The sequence below is a fragment of the Gossypium hirsutum genome, chromosome D05, assembly GCF_007990345.1.
Source record: "Gossypium hirsutum isolate 1008001.06 chromosome D05, Gossypium_hirsutum_v2.1, whole genome shotgun sequence".
Lineage (NCBI taxonomy): Eukaryota > Viridiplantae > Streptophyta > Magnoliopsida > Malvales > Malvaceae > Gossypium > Gossypium hirsutum.
In genome coordinates this window covers 16605863-16627095 of record NC_053441.1, presented here as the reverse complement: position 1 = coordinate 16627095, position 21233 = coordinate 16605863, and the positions used below count along the sequence as shown (strand labels likewise).

Genomic DNA, 21233 nt, shown 5'->3' with positions numbered 1-21233 from the left:
TTACCGTGAAAACCTCGAATGACTTAAACTAGTTGAATATAGTTAATAGGAAATGGTCTAGAATGGTAAAAGGAAAAATAGTATCATGCACCAGGATAAGATTTACAGCTTTTAGAAATGTACAAATTGACCTTCTCAAACTGAAGTTAGGAAAGTAAAATTATATTACGCGTATATTGAATCATAGATCACATTGGACCTTAAGAAGTTGCTAACACATTGTGATTATCAGCTAGATGACATGTCAGTCAGAAGATGCGAGTTAAATAATTTTTATTATTTCTAAAGTTAGTTTGGATTTACTTGTTATATTTCTCTTTATATTGTAGGTTTCAGATGAAGAATAGAACGTCAATATTGTTTTAAAATTTCAAACAATAAGCAGTCTGCTCCACTGCAATTTTGTGACCGGTAGAATAGAGTGGTTAAAATCCTAAAAATAAGAGTGTGATTTAAGAGGAAAAAAATGAGGAAAAAAGAGTAAAAAATCTACTTGGAGGCTAAGAAACAATTCTTTCAGTGGACTTTAAGTTTGCAAAATCGAGAAGAAAAAAAGGCCTAGAGCATTTGACATTAATTTGATAATTATTTTTATCTCTAGATTATTTCTTCTTTTTTTTTTCAATGCAAGTTTGTTTTAGATTTTTCTTGTGATATTTTCTCAAATCAACATGAACAAAATTCTATTTTTTTTTTGGAATGAAAATGAATCCTATTTTATAGTTAAGTCAATATTTTCTCTTTAATTGTTTCGATCTTTGTTAATTATTTATTCAATCCCATGCTTATTTAGATCTAGACTGAATAGATTAAAATTAAGATTAAGTTTAATAGCACCAATGAACGAGTTAATTTGCAACAAAGATAGAAATATACTTGCCTAGCATAGGAATATAACTAGTAAAGGAGGAAATTTAACTTAACTAGATATTAGAAGAGTCTAGTTTTCTATATATAAAAAATCTAGTTAATACCATTGAATCTTAGGTTAATTTTTACATAAATTGAACAAGAGAATTGATTAACTAAAATAGATGAAGTAGAATTCTAAGATTTTAAAATTGATTAAGAAATTTAGTAATTTTCATTATTTTAATTTAATAGAATTTTCATAATTAATTTAATTTTACTTTATTAATCTAAATTAGATAAAAATTAAATAATTGGTATTTAACAACTTCAAATAACAATATTTTCTTATTGCTATATTACTTAGTTTGACAAATCACATGTATAGCATGTAATTAACTTTTTAAAATGATGCAAAAGTAGTCTTTTGGCTTGATTTTTAAATAAAAAAAGAATATTTTCATCTATCTAAATTTTTCGCATCATAATTTTTTTATTAATTTTTGTAACAATGTCACATTTTTTTTACTATAATTTTAAAATACATCCTTTTGTGATCCAAACTTTTGTTCCAACACAAATACTAAGCAAACTGAACTAAACTTCAGGCTAGTGTAAAGGAACTAGATACTGTGATTACTGGATTTTAATTACGACCATATTTAAGAATGCAAATCAAAACTATATATACTGTGTATATGGCCCAAAAAGCCACTGACGTTCAACTTCAGGAGGCATCATCGGCGGTAAGCATTAATATTTTTCTGAAAAGAGTACAGACACCATTAACCAAACAAATACCATTGCCTAAACTGTAGAGTCCAAACAAAAACCTTAAAATGCCCCACATTTTTACAGGAAAAAGCAAGCCATACGTAAAACATAAAAGGTGTTACACTAGAGATGAAGATTACTCTTTAGTAAGCGTAGTAGAGAAATGCTGCCCTGAGTCCTTTGCCTCTCGGAAGCAGCCAAATTCTTCCCACCTCCACTTCCCTGCAGAAAGATTTAAAGAGATGTTTCTCCATTGGAATAAACAAATATAAGTTGTTATTATTATATTTATTAATTAACATATTTCATCTCCATTTTATGGTCCGTGAAATTAATCCCACCCAACCGCTGTAATATCCGATATTCAAATCTGAATTCTCTACCTGAAAGTGCAATATGCTTTGCCCCTATGGTTCAGTTTATTATCTTTACTAGCTCCCTTTTCAAAGTTTTATTTAGATCACGATGAAAACCAAAACAATAGATCACGAGCATTATCAACTGACCTTCGTTTTGTCAAACTCATCAGCATCATAGGTGCTGATTTCTCTGACTAGAACGGATGATTTAGGCAAAAGTCTCCTGTTTGTGCAATATATAGCAAGGGCCCGAGGGTGATTAAAAAAAAATCATGAGCAAGTAATTATGTCAAACAAGATAGATACTAACACCAACGAGAAGCCAGGCAATTACTGTGATATGAAATCCACCAAACGTACCTTTTTGGCTTCTCCTTCTTTGAAGAGTTGCAGGAGATATTAGGTCTTATTCCACTATCGGGGACATCAACATGGTCTTGCTTTTGAGTTGGTTCAACATCCTTAAGTGATACAAGCAGCTCCAGTGAGTCCTAAAGAGAGCAAGAAATGTTGTCAAAGAAAAAGAAAAAACTAATGGCCAATTTTAACATAAATGCAGGACGTGGAACAGACACTAATCTCATCGTTTTCACCAAGCTGACAACCTGGCTGCACAGATGTACTGCTTTCATTGCTTGAATTTCTGACTGCAACACCTAAAAGGCTTAAATTATCAGTCATATTAGACTCATGGTGAAACAACAGACTGAAGGAGAAGGAAATAAAAAAATCAACCAACAAATCAACAGAACATGTATGATAGGACCCTTATCTAGTTTGCAACCACGAGAGAAACGGTTACAAGGGCCCTTCTAGATGTAAAATGTTTCATTATCGTGGTCCATAATATAAAAGTTGAGTTTCTAAATCAGACCTGTTATGCATGAATTATGATCAAGACGCTCAGTAACCACATTATTTAGCTCACTTAAATCCTTGTGAATATTTCCAGTCCCAGGAGAGCTTTCGTGAATCTAATTTGGACACCATACAATATTTTTGTCAATGCCACTCCGAATTATGCTTGGCATATATATAATCTGGCAATCCTGATCCAGAAATTGGTGATACCCCTACCTGAGAACTCTGATAGTTATCATTTGGAACACAAGTGCTTGGAAAACTAGCATCCGTTTCCAAACTTCTTACCTGACCACCCAAGAAAACAAATCCATCTTACAGAAGCTTTAAGAAAAAGAACGGGAAATTTTCTTTCCACCAAAGGTAATTTCTCAAAAAAAAAAAAAAATTAGTGTCAGCCTACCATGGCTTCATGCTCTTGCTCTTCATCAATGTATTCAGGCCCACTCAAGTTTGAAGGAATATTCTGATTTAATACCTTTATACACAACAAAATATAGGTTAGATAATATAAAGCAAAAGACATATTTCGACCTTTTCACCCTAGACATGCAATGACAAGAAACCTGTAAGGAGCTCTAATTATACAACTGAATCACCACATGACAAGGTATTATCAATTTTAAGAAGCAAGAACCGGAGTACCAGAATATTGGAAACATGTTATTTGAGAAGAAAATTTGACCTTAAATAAGACACCTTTTGGATGGGAGGACCGTGCACATAATAACATAAAAGTTGGATTAATATTAATCAATGGCTATTATCCATGTACCTCAGAACACATGTCCTGCTTTTGACTTGGAGAAGGGTTGCCTTTTTCTCCTGTGCACTTTTTATTTCTCTGAATATTGCAAAAATCTTGTTCAAGTAAATAAACTCCGTGAAACATAATTTGGTAGATATTGTAAGAAGAAAATCTATTCAAATTCTTTCGTAGATGAAAAATAGTTATAAGAAACCAGAAAGATACTAAATGAACAAAAAGCACATAAACATCAGAGAAAGTACTTGGTCCTCTCCTGGAGTACATTCAAATTTTCTGGGACTGCTACTGCATTCAGATTTGATGTGATCGGAAGAATTCAAATCCAATTTTTCCTAATACAATAGATAAAAGTTCAAATCAAAATCTTCCCTATTAGCATTATTATGCAGGAACCAATTCCGTAAGTTAATGAAAGTACGAAAACAGTTACTAGAAATTTTGTAAAACATTTTAAATAATATCTAATTACATACATACCTCATCAATACCACAAGATGTCTGTTGTTCAGAATGCACCATAGACTCAAAATTCTCGACTACTTTTACTATAGTTGATGCCATTAAATTGTCCTTAGAGCAAGTACAGCAGGATCTCAAATTCTTCAGCTCTTTCTCCATCTCAATAGATCTTTTCTTCTCATTCCTAAGATTTTCTCTTAGAATCTGGTTTTCGCTCTCTGCAACCTGATTATGACAGGGCCTATAATTAAGTTATCATTGAGTTCATACTTAAAATCCATACTAAGCTTCATAAGATTCAGTGGAAGATTATCAAATCAAACCACCCATAACTCACCTTGAGTTTTTCATTGTATTGCTTCAAAATATTCCATAAAGCTTTGGCAAAACTTTGCATAATCTGATGAGTTCTCTCCTTCTTCAAGTCATCAGAATTCAATTTTAGAGGTGTACTACTTTTTAAGTCTGCACTGCAGCTTGTCAGATCCCCTATAACGCAATTAGAAATCATGTTAAAAATTCATAAAGGAAATATGAAAAAGTAGATAAACGGAAAAAGAACAAAAATAAAAGAAGAAACAACCTTCATCAGGAAGCCGGTTTTCATGTCCAACAATCTTTCTTTCCATCTAAAAACAAATTTATGTGAATAAATGATAAAGCATGCTTATAATGGTTTAGTCTCTAAAATCACACTTTCATGATATGATGCAATGAACATGGAAAACCTCAAATGACTTACGGCTATAAACTTGTTGAATATAGTTAATAGGAAATGCTCTAGAATGTTAAAGGAAAAAGAGCATCGTGCTCCAAGATAGGAATTAAAGTTAGAAATGTATAACCTGACATTCTCAAACTAAAGTTAGGAAAGTAAAATTATACTATGCGTATACCATATCATAGATCACATTGGTCCTTAAGAAGTTGCTAACACACCTTGATTATCAGCTAGATGACATGTCAGAAGAAAAGGAGGAGAAAGCAAGACTAGCGCAATCACTAAAAAACAAACAACACTCTTAAGGGGATAGAAAATACCATCGACGCATCAAAGTTGCCAAGTTTCATTCTCTTGGACTGCTCCGCTTTAGAGGTTGTTTGTAATTGTCTCTTGTTACAGAGCAGATTGGGCTGTGGCTCGATGTTAGTGAACCTAAAAGAAAGATATAAATACAGTAAAAGCCTATAGGTTAAATTTAGAATGAAAACTGAGGGAAAAGAGAGAGAATTACTGGATTTTCATATAAGGTGAAGCTTGTCTTAGTAAGTATGATGCATCTATATAGTCATCTTCCCCAGATTTTACTGTTAAAATCTGGCAACACAATAAAAATTCCAACAATTGAATAGCTGGTGAAATCAAGATGAGATAAAAATGAAATTGAAACATGAAGACCACATACCAGTGTCATCCTCTTCTTGCCTTCCAAATAATCTCGCAGGTACCTCGTCAGCTGCATGAAAATAAAGCCATACAAATTACCAACTATCACTGCTAAACATGTAAAGTTAAAAGAAGATCATGCATCTATTGGAAAATATGAGTTAAATGGGAAAATAAAACTATATCAAATAATTTAAACATATGAATTAATCAAATAAAGCATTACCAAAGAATTTTGGAAGTGCTTCTGCAGTGCCTTCTTGGGATTCTTCTGGTGCTCAAACAAAGACTGAATATAGAGATAAAGAAAAGTCAAACAAATGCTGAAAGAGTAAGATAGAGAAAGATGATTTTAAAGTAAGCTATGGAGAAGTGAATCAACAACATAAACTACAACAAACGTCAAGCAGATATGTGATTGAGAAACACTGATCAACAAGAGACTTGAGAATGCCTAGAAGGTCAAGGAAACACGTTGAAGGCACTTACTCTTAGGCACAAACCAAAAACCATGGATGTATTATTGATAAAATTGCTTTCAGCCAATCTTGCTCCCTGCAATAAGATATTTGTTTCAGAAAGCTTACATGCAATTTTCATTAATAGCCAAGCTAACATTAATCTGGATACACGAGTCAATGACCTTTTCTAATACTAATAGACTCCCTCAAAATTGTTGAACTATCATATATCAATCCAACTCATCACAATCTAATTTTGCATTGTGTACAAAAATTTAAAACACAAATGCTTACACCAGCACCTCAAAATACCGTCCAAAACCAAATCTAAAATAGTTGCAAAACTTTCCTGACGTCCCATCCCAGAATTATGCATTTAGCTCAGTTAAAACTTCCATTGAAATGATACAAAAATTTATTGGCAAACAAAAATTTAGAAGCTTACGCTAAGTTTAAATAGCAGTATTACATATATTTACGAGCATTTATAGATACAACGGTTATTTATAGATACTACACATGACTCTTTTTTCATAGAATTTTCTACCTGATTTCCAGTTCGTTTTTCTCTTTCAGCTCCTGCAAGATCAACAATAGATAAAACAGCAGAATTTGATTGCTCATCAGTTTCTACATCAGCTATTTCAGATCCTCCCCGTATGTTGATGATGCACTGGGAACGGCTGCAATGACGCCAACGAGGAATCAATTAATAAAAGTTGCATTTTGATCAATTTAAACGCGTAGTAATCAGATAATAAAATGACTGTAATTTGTCATTCACCTTGACTGGCTGTTGGCATTTGTTGTAGCTGTAGAACGCTTCAGAAGAGCACGAGCTATCAACAGCTCTGCCTCCGCAACATCATGAATTGGAACCTGTTTGCATCAATAAAGGAAACATCATATCAACTATTTTCCCACCATAAATACATAGGAAAAGGAAGGGAAAAAAAACCTCTAGAAGCCCTTTAATGGCTGACTGCTGCGTAGAAAGATCTGGTTTATCTGAGGATAAATCACATATCCTCTCGACTTTGCCTCGCTCCGCACATATTTCAAAAATCGACAAGTAAAATCGCCTGCAAAGGTTTTATACCTATAAAAATAAATGCATAATTCAATGTCAAATGTTTCATTTATAGATTTGGGAGATCCTAGATCACCTTGAGGACTGGGAGTCACACCCTTGAGCGGACTTGAAAATCCGTTTGAGTGTCAGAGGAACCATACCAGGCTCCCTGGGACTACCGAAAACTGTATGAGTCTTGCCGGAGCCCGTTGGTCCCAATGCAGCCAACATTCCACTTTTACCGCCGAGGAAGTCCTCAACCAACGGGTTCACCATCTTCTCGAACACTTCGGACTACACCAAGTTGCCAAAATCAACTCCATCAGAATAAATTGTATCCTATTAAAAAAGATGCATATCAAAATAATATAATTACGGAAGGAAAAGCATATACCTGAGTCGATTCAGCTGAAAACACGTAAGAAAACCCTTCGAAGACCTCCGATTTAATCCTTTTAGTTTCTTGTAGCGGCGGAGGAGGTAATAAAGTAACCGAACGAAAATCCTCGCTCACCGTAATACAACTCTCATTACTTTTCTTCTTTGAAATTTTCTTCTCTTTGACGCTATTCTTCTTGGATAGATTTTGAGGCCATACATTTTTCTGCCTCGACTTTGCATATTGTTCACCCGCATTTTTGGTTGAGCCTTTCAGAGGCACGAGAGGACGGATTCTCAAATACACCTTAAGGTTTTCTAGGACTGAATGTTGCGGCAGTGAAGGCGAGGTAGCTGTGATGATGGTGGGAGAATTTTGCTGGATTTTTTCTGAAAGAATGTCTTGAAATGGAAAAGAAGAAATTTGAGGTAAATCAGAGGAGGAAGTGGACTGGGAGGGAAGTCGAGATGTACTAAATAAGGACGTATCCCTGGCCTTACGGCGTGGATTTCGACGGACGGTGACGGAGGAAGAACATGGTGTTGTAGTATTCGTCTCCATTGCACTTCTCTCACCGCTCTCACTGTTCAAGCAAAGATGGCGGAAAATAAATATGATTTGAATTTTCGGGGAAAATCGAAAGGTCAAAGGAGATATCATTATGGACTACAATTTGAAACTTCGTTTTACGAATTTAGGCCCAATAGTTAAAACTAGACTCGAGGGGAGGCTCAATTAGCCTATTTGCTTTTTCTTATTATTATTAAGCCTAATAGTTGAAGGAAATTGGGAGGTTGAATTTGAATCAAACTTGCATGGGAAGGTTAGTAGTCAGTTACAGTGAAGCTGCCAAAGAGAGCTTAAATAAAGAGCTTTTTAAACAGGTTAGGTCAAACCTCAGACAAATATATGGTACAAAAAGTATGCAATAACAGCGGTACGATTACAAATATAAGAAAATGAACACACAACACAATTATCCCCCGTTATGGAAGGTCAACGTGACATTTTTCTAATACCCAAAACCTTGCATGGTTAGAAAATTATTACAGTTTCCTATGTTCTTTTTTTTTTTATTTTTACTACAACGGCCAGTGAGCTGAAGACTGACCAAATGCAATGAGCATCAAGCGGAAAGTAGGCATGGCCTTGGGGTAGACTGTGGAGTATTGGTGAGCAAGTGCACAACTTCTCTCATGGTGGGCCTAGCAGAGCTCTGCTCTTCGACGCATTTCATGGCTACCTTGAACAGATGGATGACACCCGTCAATGGGTACTCACTCAACCTGGGGTCTACAATTGTCAACACTGAAGCAGGATCAGCGTGTTGTGGTATGGTCTTCCTGACCCACCACACAATGTCCACCCCGTCTCCAAATTCCCCCACGGGTTTCCTTCCTGCTATCAGCTCCAGCAGCACCACACCAAAACTGTACACATCGCTTTTCTCATCCACCTTCAGTGTGTAAGCGTACTCTGTTGTGTGTATATATATCATTAGTAGTGCTTTTATCTAAGCCCATGGCAGGCAAAATTATACTGGTTTATAATCTATGCTAGGCTGCTCGTTAGCTTGGCCCAAAAGTATTTTATTACATACATATGGCAGATAACGTAATGCAATGTAAGGCGAAAAAAAAATGGGTGAATTCAAACCTGGTGCGATGTAGCCGTAGGAACCAGCAATGGAGGACATGCACTCGGAGGCATCAGCATCCTGCAAAAACTTAGCCAGGCCGAAATCAGCAACATGAGCTTCGTAATATTCATCGAGCAGTATATTGTTGGACTTCACATCCCTATGTATAATCAGGGGCGAGCAATCATGGTGAAGATAACACAGTCCCTTGGCAGCCTCCACGGCAATTGAATACCTCCTCTCCCATTGCAAATGAGCACCCTTTGACCCATGCAACATTTCTCCCAAGCTCCCATTGGGCATATACTCGTACAGCAACAGATTCGTGTCCTTGTTCGATACGTAACCCAACAGTCTCACAATGTTCCGGTGCTTGATTCGGCCCAGAGTTTGAATCTCCGCCGAGAACCCGTAGTCGCGTCTTCCAGTTCCACGACCCACCAACCTTTTAATTGCAACAAGGAGACCATCTGGCATGGAACCGCGATACACGATCCCAGCTCCACCTTTCCCTATAATGTTCTCTTCCTGCAAGCAATCCAGCACGTCCTCGGCTTTGAAATTTAGCTTTTGGAAAGCAGTGAGCTTCCATGCTCGTGATTTCTCGAGCTTCTTCTTTCTCATTCTATACACTGTGACGACCGTCAGCAACAAAGCTGTGATTAGCGTGATGATTGTGATAATGAGCTTTGAAGCAGTGAAAGATGCTGCTTGCCCATGACCTGAACCTTTAGCTTGGTTCATTAAAGATGGACAAGTACTGCGGCGCAGTAGACAGAGATTGGGGTTCCCAATAAACGAGCTGCCGTTGAAGGCTAAAAATTGGCCGCCGGTGGGGATTCTACCAATGAAATTATTAAAAGAAAGATCAAGAGTTGTGAGACTTATCATGTCTCGGATTTCACCAGGGATTTCACCGGTTAGCTGGTTTCTCGAGAAATTGAGAATGCTCAAATCCATCAAATTTTTAATCCCTTTTGGAATTTCACCAATGAGATTGTTCTGACTGAAATCAATTGCAGTAAGTGAAGCACACTGAGAGATCGAAGGAGGGATTTCACCAGTAAGATTGTTGTCACTGAGGTCGATCTTTGAAAGTAGCTTGATTTTAAAGATTTCCTCAGGAATTTCACCTGAAAACTTGTTCATTCCAAGAGATAGAATTTGCAAAGATCCCAAATTACCGAATGCTGGAGGGATTTTACCAGTGATCTTATTATTTGAAACTTTTAACTGATTTAACGAAGCACCCAACATTTGGGATGGGATTTCACCGGAGAAGAAATTGTTGTCGGCCTCGAACATAGTCAGCAAGGGCAAGTTGAAAATCCCAGCCGGAATTGATCCATTGAGAAGGTTATTCATGATACGAATCTTGGTAAGAGACTTGCAGTCACCGAGTCCTTCAGGGAGTGAACCAAAGAAGAAATTATCCATCAGAACTAACCAATCCAACCTCCCTCCCTTACACAAGTCCCGTGGTATGTTCCCAGTGAGGTGATTGGAAGCAACGTCAAGCCTATAAAGCTTCCCGTTGCGGCCAAGGTTCTCCGGTAATTCAAGCGTGAAGTTGTTCCCCCACAGTTCAAGCACTTCGAGGTGGGGAAAATCACCAACGAATGATGGGATTGGACCGTAGAGATTGTTTTTAAACAAGTTGATGAGTGTAATGTTTTGCAAGGCAGAGAAACTCAAGGGTATCTCCCCTGTTAGCTCGTTTATGGAAAGATCAAGCGATTTCAAGCTGATCAAACCGGAGAGTTGAGGAGGAATATGGCCCGTCAGATTGTTCTGCTGAAGGAACAACGTGTGCAAGTGTTTCAAATTGCGCAAGCTCGCAGGAATCTCGCCGGTGAGGTTGCAGGCTGCCATATCGAGGAGTTGGAGTTGACTCAATGATCCAAACTCGTGAGGAATTCCTCCGTCGTAGGAGTTGAAATATCCAAGATACAAGTGTTTCAGATTCTTTAGACGAGCTAAAAATGCAGGACTTTTACCCTTCAAACCAATGGCGTTTAGACCCAAGTATTCCAAGCTCTGGATGTCAGAGTACTTCTCCGGTATCTCTCCCGTGAAATAGTTGCCTCCAAAACATAGATGCTTTAGATTTTTCAGGTTCACCACCTCAAGGGGAAGACGACCCGTGAAGTTATTGTTATAAGCATCGAGAATCTCAAGCTGAGTCATACCTGTAAGTATTTCTCCAGGGAAATCCCCTTCGAAAGCATTGTTGGAGATGTTGAATATCCTGAGAGAAGTCAAGTTCCTCATCGTCACTGGAATACTCCCTGTAAGATTAACCATTGAAATAGTGAGGTCCACCAGCTTGTTCAAAAGCCCAATCTCCGGAGGAATGGAGCCAAATAGAGGATGAAACGACACATTGAGAGCAACAACACGGGAGTCCTCATCGCATTTAACGCCGGAGAAATTGCAATGAGCCGACGGAGAAGAAGAGGATCCCCAGTCCTGGAGGCCAGAACCTTTGGGTCCAATCATGGAAGACTTGAGCTTCAACAGAACTTCAAGATCACTGTAACCATTGATGGTGGTAGAGATTAGTAGAAGAATGAGGGAAATACAGAGAAGAAAATAACTGTAAAGGCTTCTCATTTCTCGGTATTCCACAGTTCCTCTCTTTGCTGAGAGAGAGAGAGAGAGAGAGAGAGAGAAGAGAATGTAGCTTTAACTCTATGCAGTGCAACTCAATCCTGAGAAGCTACGTTAAGTAGAGTTGTGCAGTGCTTTGTAAAGCGAATCGTAGTCCCCGAAGTATCGAATTTTTAGATATGAAATTAAACAAATACAAAATTTCAAAAGTCAGAGAGTGAGAGTACTGATTGCATGGAACCCGTAACACCCTGCAACCCAGCATGGCTCCTGGTTCCCACCGTACATTCCAATATTTCACGATGGTAGCACACGATGCGTTGACAGTGATTTCGATTTTGCCTTATTCAAAACAAATCCATTGATTTTGAATGAAAGAAAAAAAAAATGTTAATTTTATCCTGAATCCTTTTACATTTTATTCAAAACAAATCCATTGATTTTGAATGAAAGAAAAAAAAATGTTAATTTTATCAAGAAAAAAAAATGTTAATTTTATCCTGAATCCTTTTACATTTTGAATATTTTAAAATTTAGTTGCTCAACTTTTAATTTAAAATTTTAGTTTTATTTGTTTGATTTTAAAATTAAATTTTAATTTATAATACGGGTAATAATTTTTTTTTAAATTTGAACATGTGAATTTTTAATATCTAAACGTGTATTTCATGATGGTATGATATTATTTTTTGTCGAAATCAAGATGTTCACTGTCGATTGCAGTGACTAATTTTCTCATCACAGAATGACTGGTCATGAAATGTATTTCGCTCTCATAGATGGAGATCAAACTTATCTTTATGGTTAAAAAATAAGATGAACAATCACTACACCATATTTTATGGTTAATGACATGACATTCATTCCATATCTCAAGGCATTCAATTAATATTTGGATGGCAATATTGGACAAGCTGGCAACAAAATAAAGGTTAATTTTATTTGAGAAGTGTGGGGATAGAACCTATACTGTTTAGCAATAAGGAGCATGAATTCGAAACCACATTTTCTTTGAATGCACTTCCAAAAAAAAAAAGTACGGGGAGGAATTTTAAGATTATATAAGGTGCAAAGATCTATTATGGAATGTATAAAATGAAAATTATTGCTCACTTTGATTCCGAAGTTTACTTTGAGCTGTTTTATTTATATGATATGGAGAGAAAGAAGGAAACCAATTGACATCATTAGGAAAAAAATGTTAATATATAATAGCAACCATGTAAGCAACAGATTATGTATAGATAGAATCGGGTTTGAGGATGGCTACATATTGGCTAATGTAGAGGGAAAACTAAGTAAATGTAGCAGTTTACTATTTTGTCCAAATACAAAGCACAAATTATCAGAAAAAAGAAGAAGAAGATACTATTTAAATTTGATGAAATCAATTAACAGTTATTGTAAATTAAACTTTACTTTTTTAAAATTAGATTGATAGAGAAAATTAAGTTCCTATAATTAAAAGTAAAAAAAGACTATCTCAAAAAAAAAAAAAAAAAGACAAGACATTTTTTACCCAAAAAAAAAACATTGACTTTGTTTTAGACCGGAAAAAATGATTTTGCTTTAATGGAAAAAAAACATTGATTTGTTTTCAGAGTTTTACTTTTTAATGCTCTGTCAGCTCTTCAGGACTGCGAGTCAAAACTGACGTCCTCATTGGATGACTTCATCGTTAATGTTATCGGAGTTAAAACGATTGATCGTACTATTTAAGTGGGTCTGATGGAGAAACTGTGAAATAGTAAAGATATTTGTCCAAAAAGGGAATTATGACGGTACTGTAAACTGATCCAATAGCAATAGGCGATAAGAGTGCTTTAACGGTGTGATCCGGCAGTTTGAAGGACAGGCTCAGCCCCGTCGCAGTTTTTAATATCCCTGGTAAAAAATTTCACAAGTTTGTGGCTCAAGGACGACCTTGAATCTGTGTCGTTTCCTTGGATAAAATCATGAAAGCAACGTCGTATGGTATATATTGGAATCCAGCTATTTTTCTTGTAGGATTGAAATTTGAGTTTAAACCTCAAAAGTAAAACGCCACTACATCCAAGTTTTATTTTTACGTGGGTAAGAAAGTTAAGTCTTGGAGCTTTTGGGATCATCAAATATCAATGTGGATCCTATCCTTTTAGAAGAACTGATGAAGACTGAGGATTGGCTTTTTCTGGACCTATGCCCTTTCCCGAAGAATCACCTTTTTTTTCCCCTCTGACTCCCGTGTGGTTGAGAGCTAAAAGTCCACTCCTTTTGTTGTTTTTATCTAATCTGGATCGTCCACTGGTGGGACCATAGTACTCTAATGTCTGCAGCCTTACACAACCCCTCTTCATCACGACCAATGGCAATGGTGGAAACTCTTCATCATCTTTGGTCAAACAGTTTTTTGGTATCTTCCAGTTTCAGCATATTTAACTTTCTGGAGGAACTAATTTGAAAATGAGAAGCTAAATCAAAATTTAAATATGTTAAACTGTTATTCGAAATCAAATCGTGGACTTTGTAGTAGTATTATATATCAAAACCTTTGCCTAAAGTAACTTTTTTTTTTTGGTGGGGTATCTTTATTCTGGGGATAAAAGAGTTGAGAAAACTTGTTTCCTTGTAGATTACTACTTAAGAAAATGAGCGCCGCATGAACTGTGTTAAGGAAGACAAGCATTTATTCTCTTTATTTAAGATCCACTACAATAGAAGCAGCATAAATTCTTATTCGGTTTGTAAAAATATGGGGTGTATGTATGTGGTTAGTGGAGAATTCTATGCTAAGAATATTAAGCGAGTGTTTTAGTGAATAAAGATACCAACTTTTAGAGCGACAAAACCTATTTGGGTATTTAGGTTTGGCATTTCCATTTTTAATTTTAGGAGCTCTCCTTCATTCGTGCATGGTTAAATGATTGACAGAAATGGAGAATCCATCCAAATTTAATATACCCTTAAATATATCGATGTTGGAAGGTACATGATAAACGATTACCGCTTGTAGTGCTTTGAAGGAGACAATGAGCTCCCACATTCCACTTCCCTTGAATAATTATTAGTATTTTACAAAAGCTGTACCGCCGATGGCTTCCACATTCTTTTTCTTGTTCTAGATCTCAAAGTTTGTAATTCTGTAACTTTGTCTTCCAGATGCAAATGAAATCTTTGTTAGCATATAATCTCAGATTTGACCCAAAAAAAGGTAGGAAAAGAGTTGAGGTTCCCTAAGGCTTTGTTGGCATTGGTTCACTAGGCATAACAAAGCTTTTTTATCTTTTATCTTTTTTTTTTCTTATGAATACCCCCAAAGTGATCTAGTTAGTAGCTTACGTGCCCAACCCGTCTGGCTTGATATGTAGCCAATATGGAAAGAAAATCTTGCATACTATTCGACAGCTTTGAAGCATCTTTGCCTTCTTTTACTTGTTTTAGCAGTTGGGGGTTGAGCACGATCGCCCAATTAATAGATGATATTTATAAACACGGCAGTCATTTCTCAGCAGCGTTCAAGGATAAGAGTGCAGCAGTATTGGACAAAGGTCACATCTGCAGCCAGTCTTGTTTTTGTTCATCTTTTGAACTATAGTAGGCCTAGATCGCTAAGCCTGCTGACTGCGCCCTAGTGAGTTGCTTAAATGGGCAGCAAGGCCCAAAGGAAATAAGTTGATATATTAGGTTGTATTTTCGAAAAGTTAGAAAAGAGTATTCATGGAGATATTTTGCAAGAAAATGAGTTATTGACATTAACATGTTTAAAAGCAGAGCCAAGAAACATCGATTAACAGTAAACTACATAATTAAAAACATAGTGAGCAATGCTATGGTTGCTAGCAACATAAAACATCTGGACTAATCTCCTTTACAAACTTCATGAAAAAACCAAATTATGGCATACTTAAGTTCTCCACTGCAACTCAATTTGAACCCGACCGTTCCTGGAGTCGATGAGTTGATACTTCTCATTGACTCTTCTGTTATGAACAACATCAACTAGGTTTATAGAAACATGACCCAAAGATTCCTGGTAAAACATGCGAAGTAATGTTATTTCATTACAAAAAAGGAAAAAAAGAGAGGAAGCAACAGAAGCTTGTTATGCATCATGATCTGGTGAATTATCAATATGATAAAAAATGAAAGTCCAAACGTCGTCACAATAATTAGTGTTAATAATGAGATAAGAAAAAAAACATTGACAAAAGAAGAAAACAATCCGCATCATACAAAGATAACAGAACCATTTGAACACTGGTTGGAATAAATGCAATCGGAAGCAAACCTTGGAATGCAGTAGCCCTATCCTGGAAGAGGTACTGTAAACTTCTACGTGAAGTCTATCATTTGTGGGTGGTTCTTCTAATCTAAACTGAAATTCCTCATCCCATCTTGGATCTCTGTTTTTCTTTATACGCTGCATGACAAATAACAAGGAACACGAAGCTCATGCAGGCAAAAATATAAAAGAGGCAACATTGCTGATTCACAACCAATAATGCATCCTGGACTTGGAAACTGCCGAATCTTTTATTTTTAAACATCACTGTTAAAAGACTAAGATGCATTGGAAGTTTGGCACCAGAATTCCGCACTATTTGTTTTCCTCAGTCAACATGCTTGAACAAAATATTTACAGCAGAGATTTTATGGCACATACCTTCGTTTTTCTCTCCTCCCCTTTGAATAACAAACGCACATGTGGGTTTGTGTGGTACTTCCCTTCGAGATCTTGAGCTTCATGCACAATAATTACAAGCAAACCTCCACCTGCAGGTGTTCCTTCTGGAGCTTTTTCCATCTTACCTGAATCGTCAATGTCATCTAACATCTCATCCTCCTTGAAAGGTTTGTACACGAGTTCGATGACAAGCTGCCCACGTGGCTTGTCATTTTGTGGATCATTTGGGTTCAGAGTTTTCAGCAGAACAAGAGTCAAAACTTTTGGCTCATCAGGTGTAAGGTCTTTCAATGGAACTACATTTAGGCCCATCTCTTCATGAGTGCCAACCTGAATCAGTTAATACATACAGCTTGAGAAATACTGAAATTACATTGTGGAACATACATAGGCATGCATACATGAGTATCAGGTTAGCTTGGAATGCTTTAGATGCTATCAAATTAAGTGAAGTCTTCCAACAGGGACAGAAAGAACAGTGATGCGTACTATCATTGCACATCACGACACCAAATAGAAAGGTTATGCTGGTCGCATTAGAGCAACCTTGGAACCTACAATTAATCTAGAAAACATATAAAAAGGATCATACCTGGTCCCAGTCATAGACCCTTAACTCCAAAACTTGAGTTGCTGGATCTTTAATAACGAAACTAAATTCCTCATTCCATTCAGGGTTCAAGTTGCTGCGTTTCACCGTAGTTTTCTTGAACGCTACTTTTTCCTCCCTTAAATTTAGTTTCACATAAGGATCTGATTTGCCAAGGAGATCTTTCCTCTGAAGCTTCACTGCCTTCACAACTGTCACATCAAGAATTCCTAAAGGTCTCTTCAAAGCTCTGCCAATTTAACGAAATGTTAGCAAGAGATAGAATCTCATCTGTAACTTGAAAGCCTGGAATAAACACACTTACTGTTCAGGATCCATTATTTGCACTTCCAGGGCTTGAGGCCACAGGTACATATTTGCAACCTGATCCTTTATGAGCTCCTGGATATGTATAAAATAATATTTGGGTTGTATTGAGATTGCAAACAGGATTCCTGGAAAATAAAGGGGGCCGATGGCATTCTATGGCTGGCATATAGATTCCATATATGAATGCAGTTTCCACTTCCCTTCCCATTGGAAAAGTGAATGGGGGACAGAGAAATGGGCATAATATTTGGCGTACATAACCAAGGTGGAGGCCGGAGCAGTTAACCATCATCCATAAGGTAAATAACAGTGTTCTCTAACGCAACACTTGATCTATTACAAGAAGATAAGAAAAATGAAGTATTACCTGGACAAACCTGTATAACCCTGGAATGGCCATAAGATCCACCCCTAGTAACTTCAGCCCAAAGTCAACATGTGGCTACAAAATAAAAATAGAAGATTAAGATAAAAAGGAAGGGAAGGGAAAGAAAGAGGCAAGAAGATCTTTGTTCAGCCACTAAAGGTCTACAACTGTCTGGGTGATGCTTTCTCCTAAACCTTTTATGCCGAACTGAATCATGATAAAGCTTTGGACAGACAGAAAATAAAGACATGCAATAAAGTTAATAACATCAATTCGTAGTAAATGGAGATGATGATAAATTAAAAAAACCTCTCCTAACAAGAACGATGCTTAGAGATGTCATCAGCATCAAATACATAACATTTTCCAAATGAAGCAATAATGCAGGACAAACTTAATTACTGAATAAATAACCATGTATGGCTTTGTGAAATACAGCATACCTTGTTCATTAGGGAGACAAATATACTGGCAAAACAAGGAAAGATACCAACCAAAGGCTTCAGAGTGATTCGAGGAATACCGAATACTTGCAAATCAAGAACCTGAAACATTTAGAAAATCAGTACTCCCCACTGGAACCATAAATAGATTCTCTCTTTCTCCTGCTTAACCATTTTGTTTCACATGCTTGCACTAATATCTGTTCATGAGAGGGGAACAGACAGATATACATATTGTATGCACGGCTAGACATTTCTTTCACGTCTCATCATGCATATTTCTTCTCTTAATCCACCATTACACTAGCAAATACCTGAATAGTGGCTTTTAATCCGTAAGCTGTAACTGCGATACTGATGTTAGGATTCCCTGCCCACTTAATTGATGGTTCCATGATCAGTTCCTTGTCATCAGTGGTATAGACTTTCATTCCTGGGATATGATTAAATCAACAATGAGTATCACGCTATAATATTGCGCGATAAGTACAAGGGAAAAGAAGAGAATGGAATGCATTTTGTGCATAGAATAGAACCCAACAACATCATTACCACCATATGCATAATTTTTTATTCTAAATGACAATAAGCAATCATGTTCCAAGTGAGTGCTTTCAATACTTTTCTTGAATTATTATACTACAAATGGCCATTGTTCTGACTCATTTCCCTTACAAATCCTCAGTATTGATAACTTCTCTTCCAATCTGAAAACTAGTTGTTCATCACAAATGAAATGCAAGGGTTATTCATATAACATATATATATATAACTCAGAACCTCACTGTCAACTTTTGTCAGTCTAAAGCATGATCAAGACACATAGCATGCTTCAATTTTTTCAACATAAGATTCTAATGTTCCCATCATGACTATCATAATACTCTGATGTCTGGGATAAATATCTCTCCTTTGAGTGCAGAAAAGAAGTCCAATCAAGTGATCATATAAGGAAACATATTTGATGTGCCATATGAGTTGAGCTTTATGAGTGTGAATATACAGGAATATCTGTTAGGGGAGGAGGAGTCAACCTTGAAAAGTAGGTGGTATGGTACCGAGAGTGAAAGTTTCAAATTCAACTGATTGAATTTTGTATTGTGGAGTTTGCTCATCAATATTTGGCTTTGCTATATTCTTGGCAGTTGCACAAATTGCCTAGAAAACTTGAAGTGTCAAAACTCAGCAAGGAATTCAGAAAGGTAAAGCCAAACAAATGAAACAGATCAAAGATCATTAGAGTTACACATACCCTGTCCAGGTAAGGCCACATATTCTCAATAAATCTGTTAAGCCAGTCAACCTTCAGAGAAACACAGTTATAACCTTGTTGCATAAGTTAATTCAGTTAAGACATAACATTGAAGAAATCCCAAAGGAAATAAGAACCTATAGCAAGAATAACATACACGATCGAAATCTGGATTTTTGACCCACAAGGGGATCTCTGGAATCAACCGCTGCAAAGTTTCCAAGTCCTCCTCGACCAAAGGACAAACTTTTACATCCTAAAAACAGACATGTTTAACAACCAAAAGAAACAATGCAACCATCTTGTCAATGTTCAAATGGTTGAATCATCATATTGGAGACAATTTACGATGTTGTTTAGCTTCCACACCAAAATGCTCAGTGGGATATCATATCACTATTTAGAAAAGCCTAAAAAAACTGAAAATTTTCCTAGAAAAACCTAAAGCCTACGCTCCTGTGATCATTACACAATAGTGTTTTTCAACTTAAAATGGTGAATATGCAACTTTCAAGGTCATAATGACACTAAAAAGTAGTGATATTTGCACACTGAAACTGGAGATAGAATCCAGAAACTAAAATAGGCTGAAGAAACAAACAGGATCTCATATATTTATCAGACCATAATGAAAAACTGTTGATCACCTAGAATGAAGTTTTTATCTTATATTCATTTTTCAACTAAAAAATGGGTAAATTTTACAGCCGCTTATGGAAGTACAAGAACAGCCACCCATGAAATAGCGCTTCACTCAAACAAAAAAATGATGAAAATCATAATGCATAAGAACCAAAAAAAGTTATCAACATCCACACGAAAATAATAGAAGCAAAACATAATGAGAATTCAAACGAAACAGAACCAGACCTCAACATCAGTGGGCAGTGCGTTTATAAACGCGTAATAGCCAATGACGAGCCCAATTGAAGTTCCAATTCCGAAGGCAAAAAGACTAAATATAGAGTTCAGAAAACCACACAAAATACCGAATATAGTGCTCAGCAAACCCATTTTTCTTCCTTTTTCTAAAAGATCGCTAAAATAGTTAAAACATATAGGCTTGAAGTTTTTGCTCTGTTCAAATATAATAACAGAAAAAAAAACCCAGAAATGGAATCTAAGTAACAAACATTCTTGATCGAGGAAAGAATCAGATAAAAACGAAAAGGAAAGAAGATTGCAAAGAGATATTATGGTTTAAATCTCATGAAGAATGCATTAAAGGTTCTTGTGGCCAATCTTTTTACGTTCAAAGAAGCCGCTTAGTGTTTTTGGACCTATACAACGGCTTTCGCTATGAAATATTCTTCAACCGCGTGATATTTGGCCTTTCGCCGTCTTGTCGGTTAGTTGGTTATGATTTATGAATTTCCCTTCCGTTTTTTTCCCTAAGCTTTACAACATTCCGAAAATTTCTGAAATGTCATTTTCTTAAAAAAAGTCTGGAGTTCAATCTCACAGTATACAACTGTCATTCATGGATTTTTATAATTTTTTCCACTATATTTACATCGGTGAATGCAGTGTATTTTTAACGATAAATTAAATATATATATATGAAAATACCACACTTATTTAACAAATATATTTATAAAATAAACGCCTTAGTTGAAATGGTAATATAAATATTTTAAAAACTATAATGTCATAATGTGTATTTTTCTATAAAAAGATAAAAATATTCTCAAAGTAATATAATTTATTTTGTAAAATAAGGTTATTTTAGTTATTAATCAAATGAATTGGTGTCTGATTAACTCGTAACACCAACTCAATTAGGATTTATATAACTACATTTTCTCACATCTACATAGGTGAAAGAAAATCGATATATCAATAATTGAGTTACAAGTAAAATTGTAAAGCGTTTATGAATAAATTCTCGTTAGGATTTCAATTATTAAACATTGTAATTTTAATTGTTTTACTAAAAATTTCATATAAAATAGTAAAAGACTAAAACATAA

The 21233-nt window shown here is 35.9% G+C and overlaps 3 protein-coding genes across 9 annotated transcripts; all 3 read right to left on the bottom strand.

Moving 5' to 3' along the window:
- Positions 1–1548: 1548 nt before the first annotated feature.
- Positions 1549–8078, bottom strand: LOC107905519 (kinesin-like protein KIN-6). 7 transcript variants are annotated; one of them, XM_041094036.1, is made up of 23 exons: positions 7386–8073; positions 7086–7285; positions 6878–7001; positions 6704–6798; positions 6467–6602; positions 5948–6013; positions 5685–5747; positions 5478–5528; positions 5307–5389; positions 5113–5227; positions 4655–4700; positions 4409–4560; positions 4090–4296; positions 3855–3944; positions 3619–3687; positions 3247–3321; positions 3060–3131; positions 2857–2956; positions 2556–2638; positions 2343–2473; positions 2130–2205; positions 1764–1845; positions 1549–1613 (listed from the first exon to the last, which is right to left on the bottom strand). In XM_041094036.1, the coding sequence occupies exons 1-23, from the start codon at positions 8028–8030 to the stop codon at positions 1603–1605; spliced, it is 2772 nt and encodes a 923-aa protein (XP_040949970.1). In that variant the 5' UTR covers positions 8031–8073; the 3' UTR covers positions 1549–1602. The 7 variants fall into 7 exon arrangements, 4 of the variants coding, with proteins under 4 accessions (XP_040949970.1, XP_040949971.1, XP_040949969.1 ...); XM_041094037.1 differs by having other exon boundaries at positions 1549–1845; positions 2556–2629; XM_041094035.1 differs by having other exon boundaries at positions 1549–1845; positions 7386–8070.
- Positions 8079–8230: 152 nt separating this feature from the next.
- LOC107905518 (receptor protein kinase CLAVATA1) lies at positions 8231–11789 on the bottom strand. The gene is made up of 2 exons (XM_016832179.2): positions 9027–11789; positions 8231–8846 (listed from the first exon to the last, which is right to left on the bottom strand). The coding sequence occupies exons 1-2, from the start codon at positions 11620–11622 to the stop codon at positions 8497–8499; spliced, it is 2946 nt and encodes a 981-aa protein (XP_016687668.2). The 5' UTR covers positions 11623–11789; the 3' UTR covers positions 8231–8496.
- A 3535-nt stretch (positions 11790–15324) lies between these two features.
- LOC107905521 (synaptotagmin-2) lies at positions 15325–20715 on the bottom strand. Its single transcript, XM_016832183.2, has 12 exons — positions 20134–20715; positions 19421–19519; positions 19264–19314; positions 19046–19169; positions 18326–18444; positions 18012–18113; positions 17569–17643; positions 17197–17273; positions 16875–17121; positions 16262–16612; positions 15887–16018; positions 15325–15628 (listed from the first exon to the last, which is right to left on the bottom strand). Exons 1-12 carry the CDS (start codon positions 20275–20277, stop codon positions 15503–15505), a joined length of 1647 nt encoding a protein of 548 aa, XP_016687672.1. The 5' UTR covers positions 20278–20715; the 3' UTR covers positions 15325–15502.
- Positions 20716–21233: the final 518 nt, after the last annotated feature.

Excerpts from the sequence above, each read along its gene's own strand:
- LOC107905519 (XM_041094035.1), bottom strand. The coding sequence starts at position 8,030 with ATGATATCTCCTTTGACCTTTCGATTTTCCCCGAAAATTCAAATCATA. Across the intron at positions 6,014-6,466 it reads AAAAACGAACTGGAAATCAG|GGAGCAAGATTGGCTGAAAG; the intron begins GTAGAAAATTCT and ends ATCTTATTGCAG. Across the intron at positions 5,748-5,947 it reads TTTTTGGTTTGTGCCTAAGA|TCTTTGTTTGAGCACCAGAA; the intron begins GTAAGTGCCTTC and ends CTCTATATTCAG.
- LOC107905521 (XM_016832183.2), bottom strand. The coding sequence starts at position 20,277 with ATGGGTTTGCTGAGCACTATATTCGGTATTTTGTGTGGTTTTCTGAAC. Across the intron at positions 18,114-18,325 it reads GATTAAAAGCCACTATTCAG|GTTCTTGATTTGCAAGTATT; the intron begins GTATTTGCTAGT and ends TAAATGTTTCAG. Across the intron at positions 17,644-18,011 it reads TTGTCTCCCTAATGAACAAG|CCACATGTTGACTTTGGGCT; the intron begins GTATGCTGTATT and ends TTTATTTTGTAG.
- LOC107905518 (XM_016832179.2), bottom strand. The coding sequence starts at position 11,622 with ATGAGAAGCCTTTACAGTTATTTTCTTCTCTGTATTTCCCTCATTCTT. Across the intron at positions 8,847-9,026 it reads CTACGGCTACATCGCACCAG|AGTACGCTTACACACTGAAG; the intron begins GTTTGAATTCAC and ends TACACACAACAG.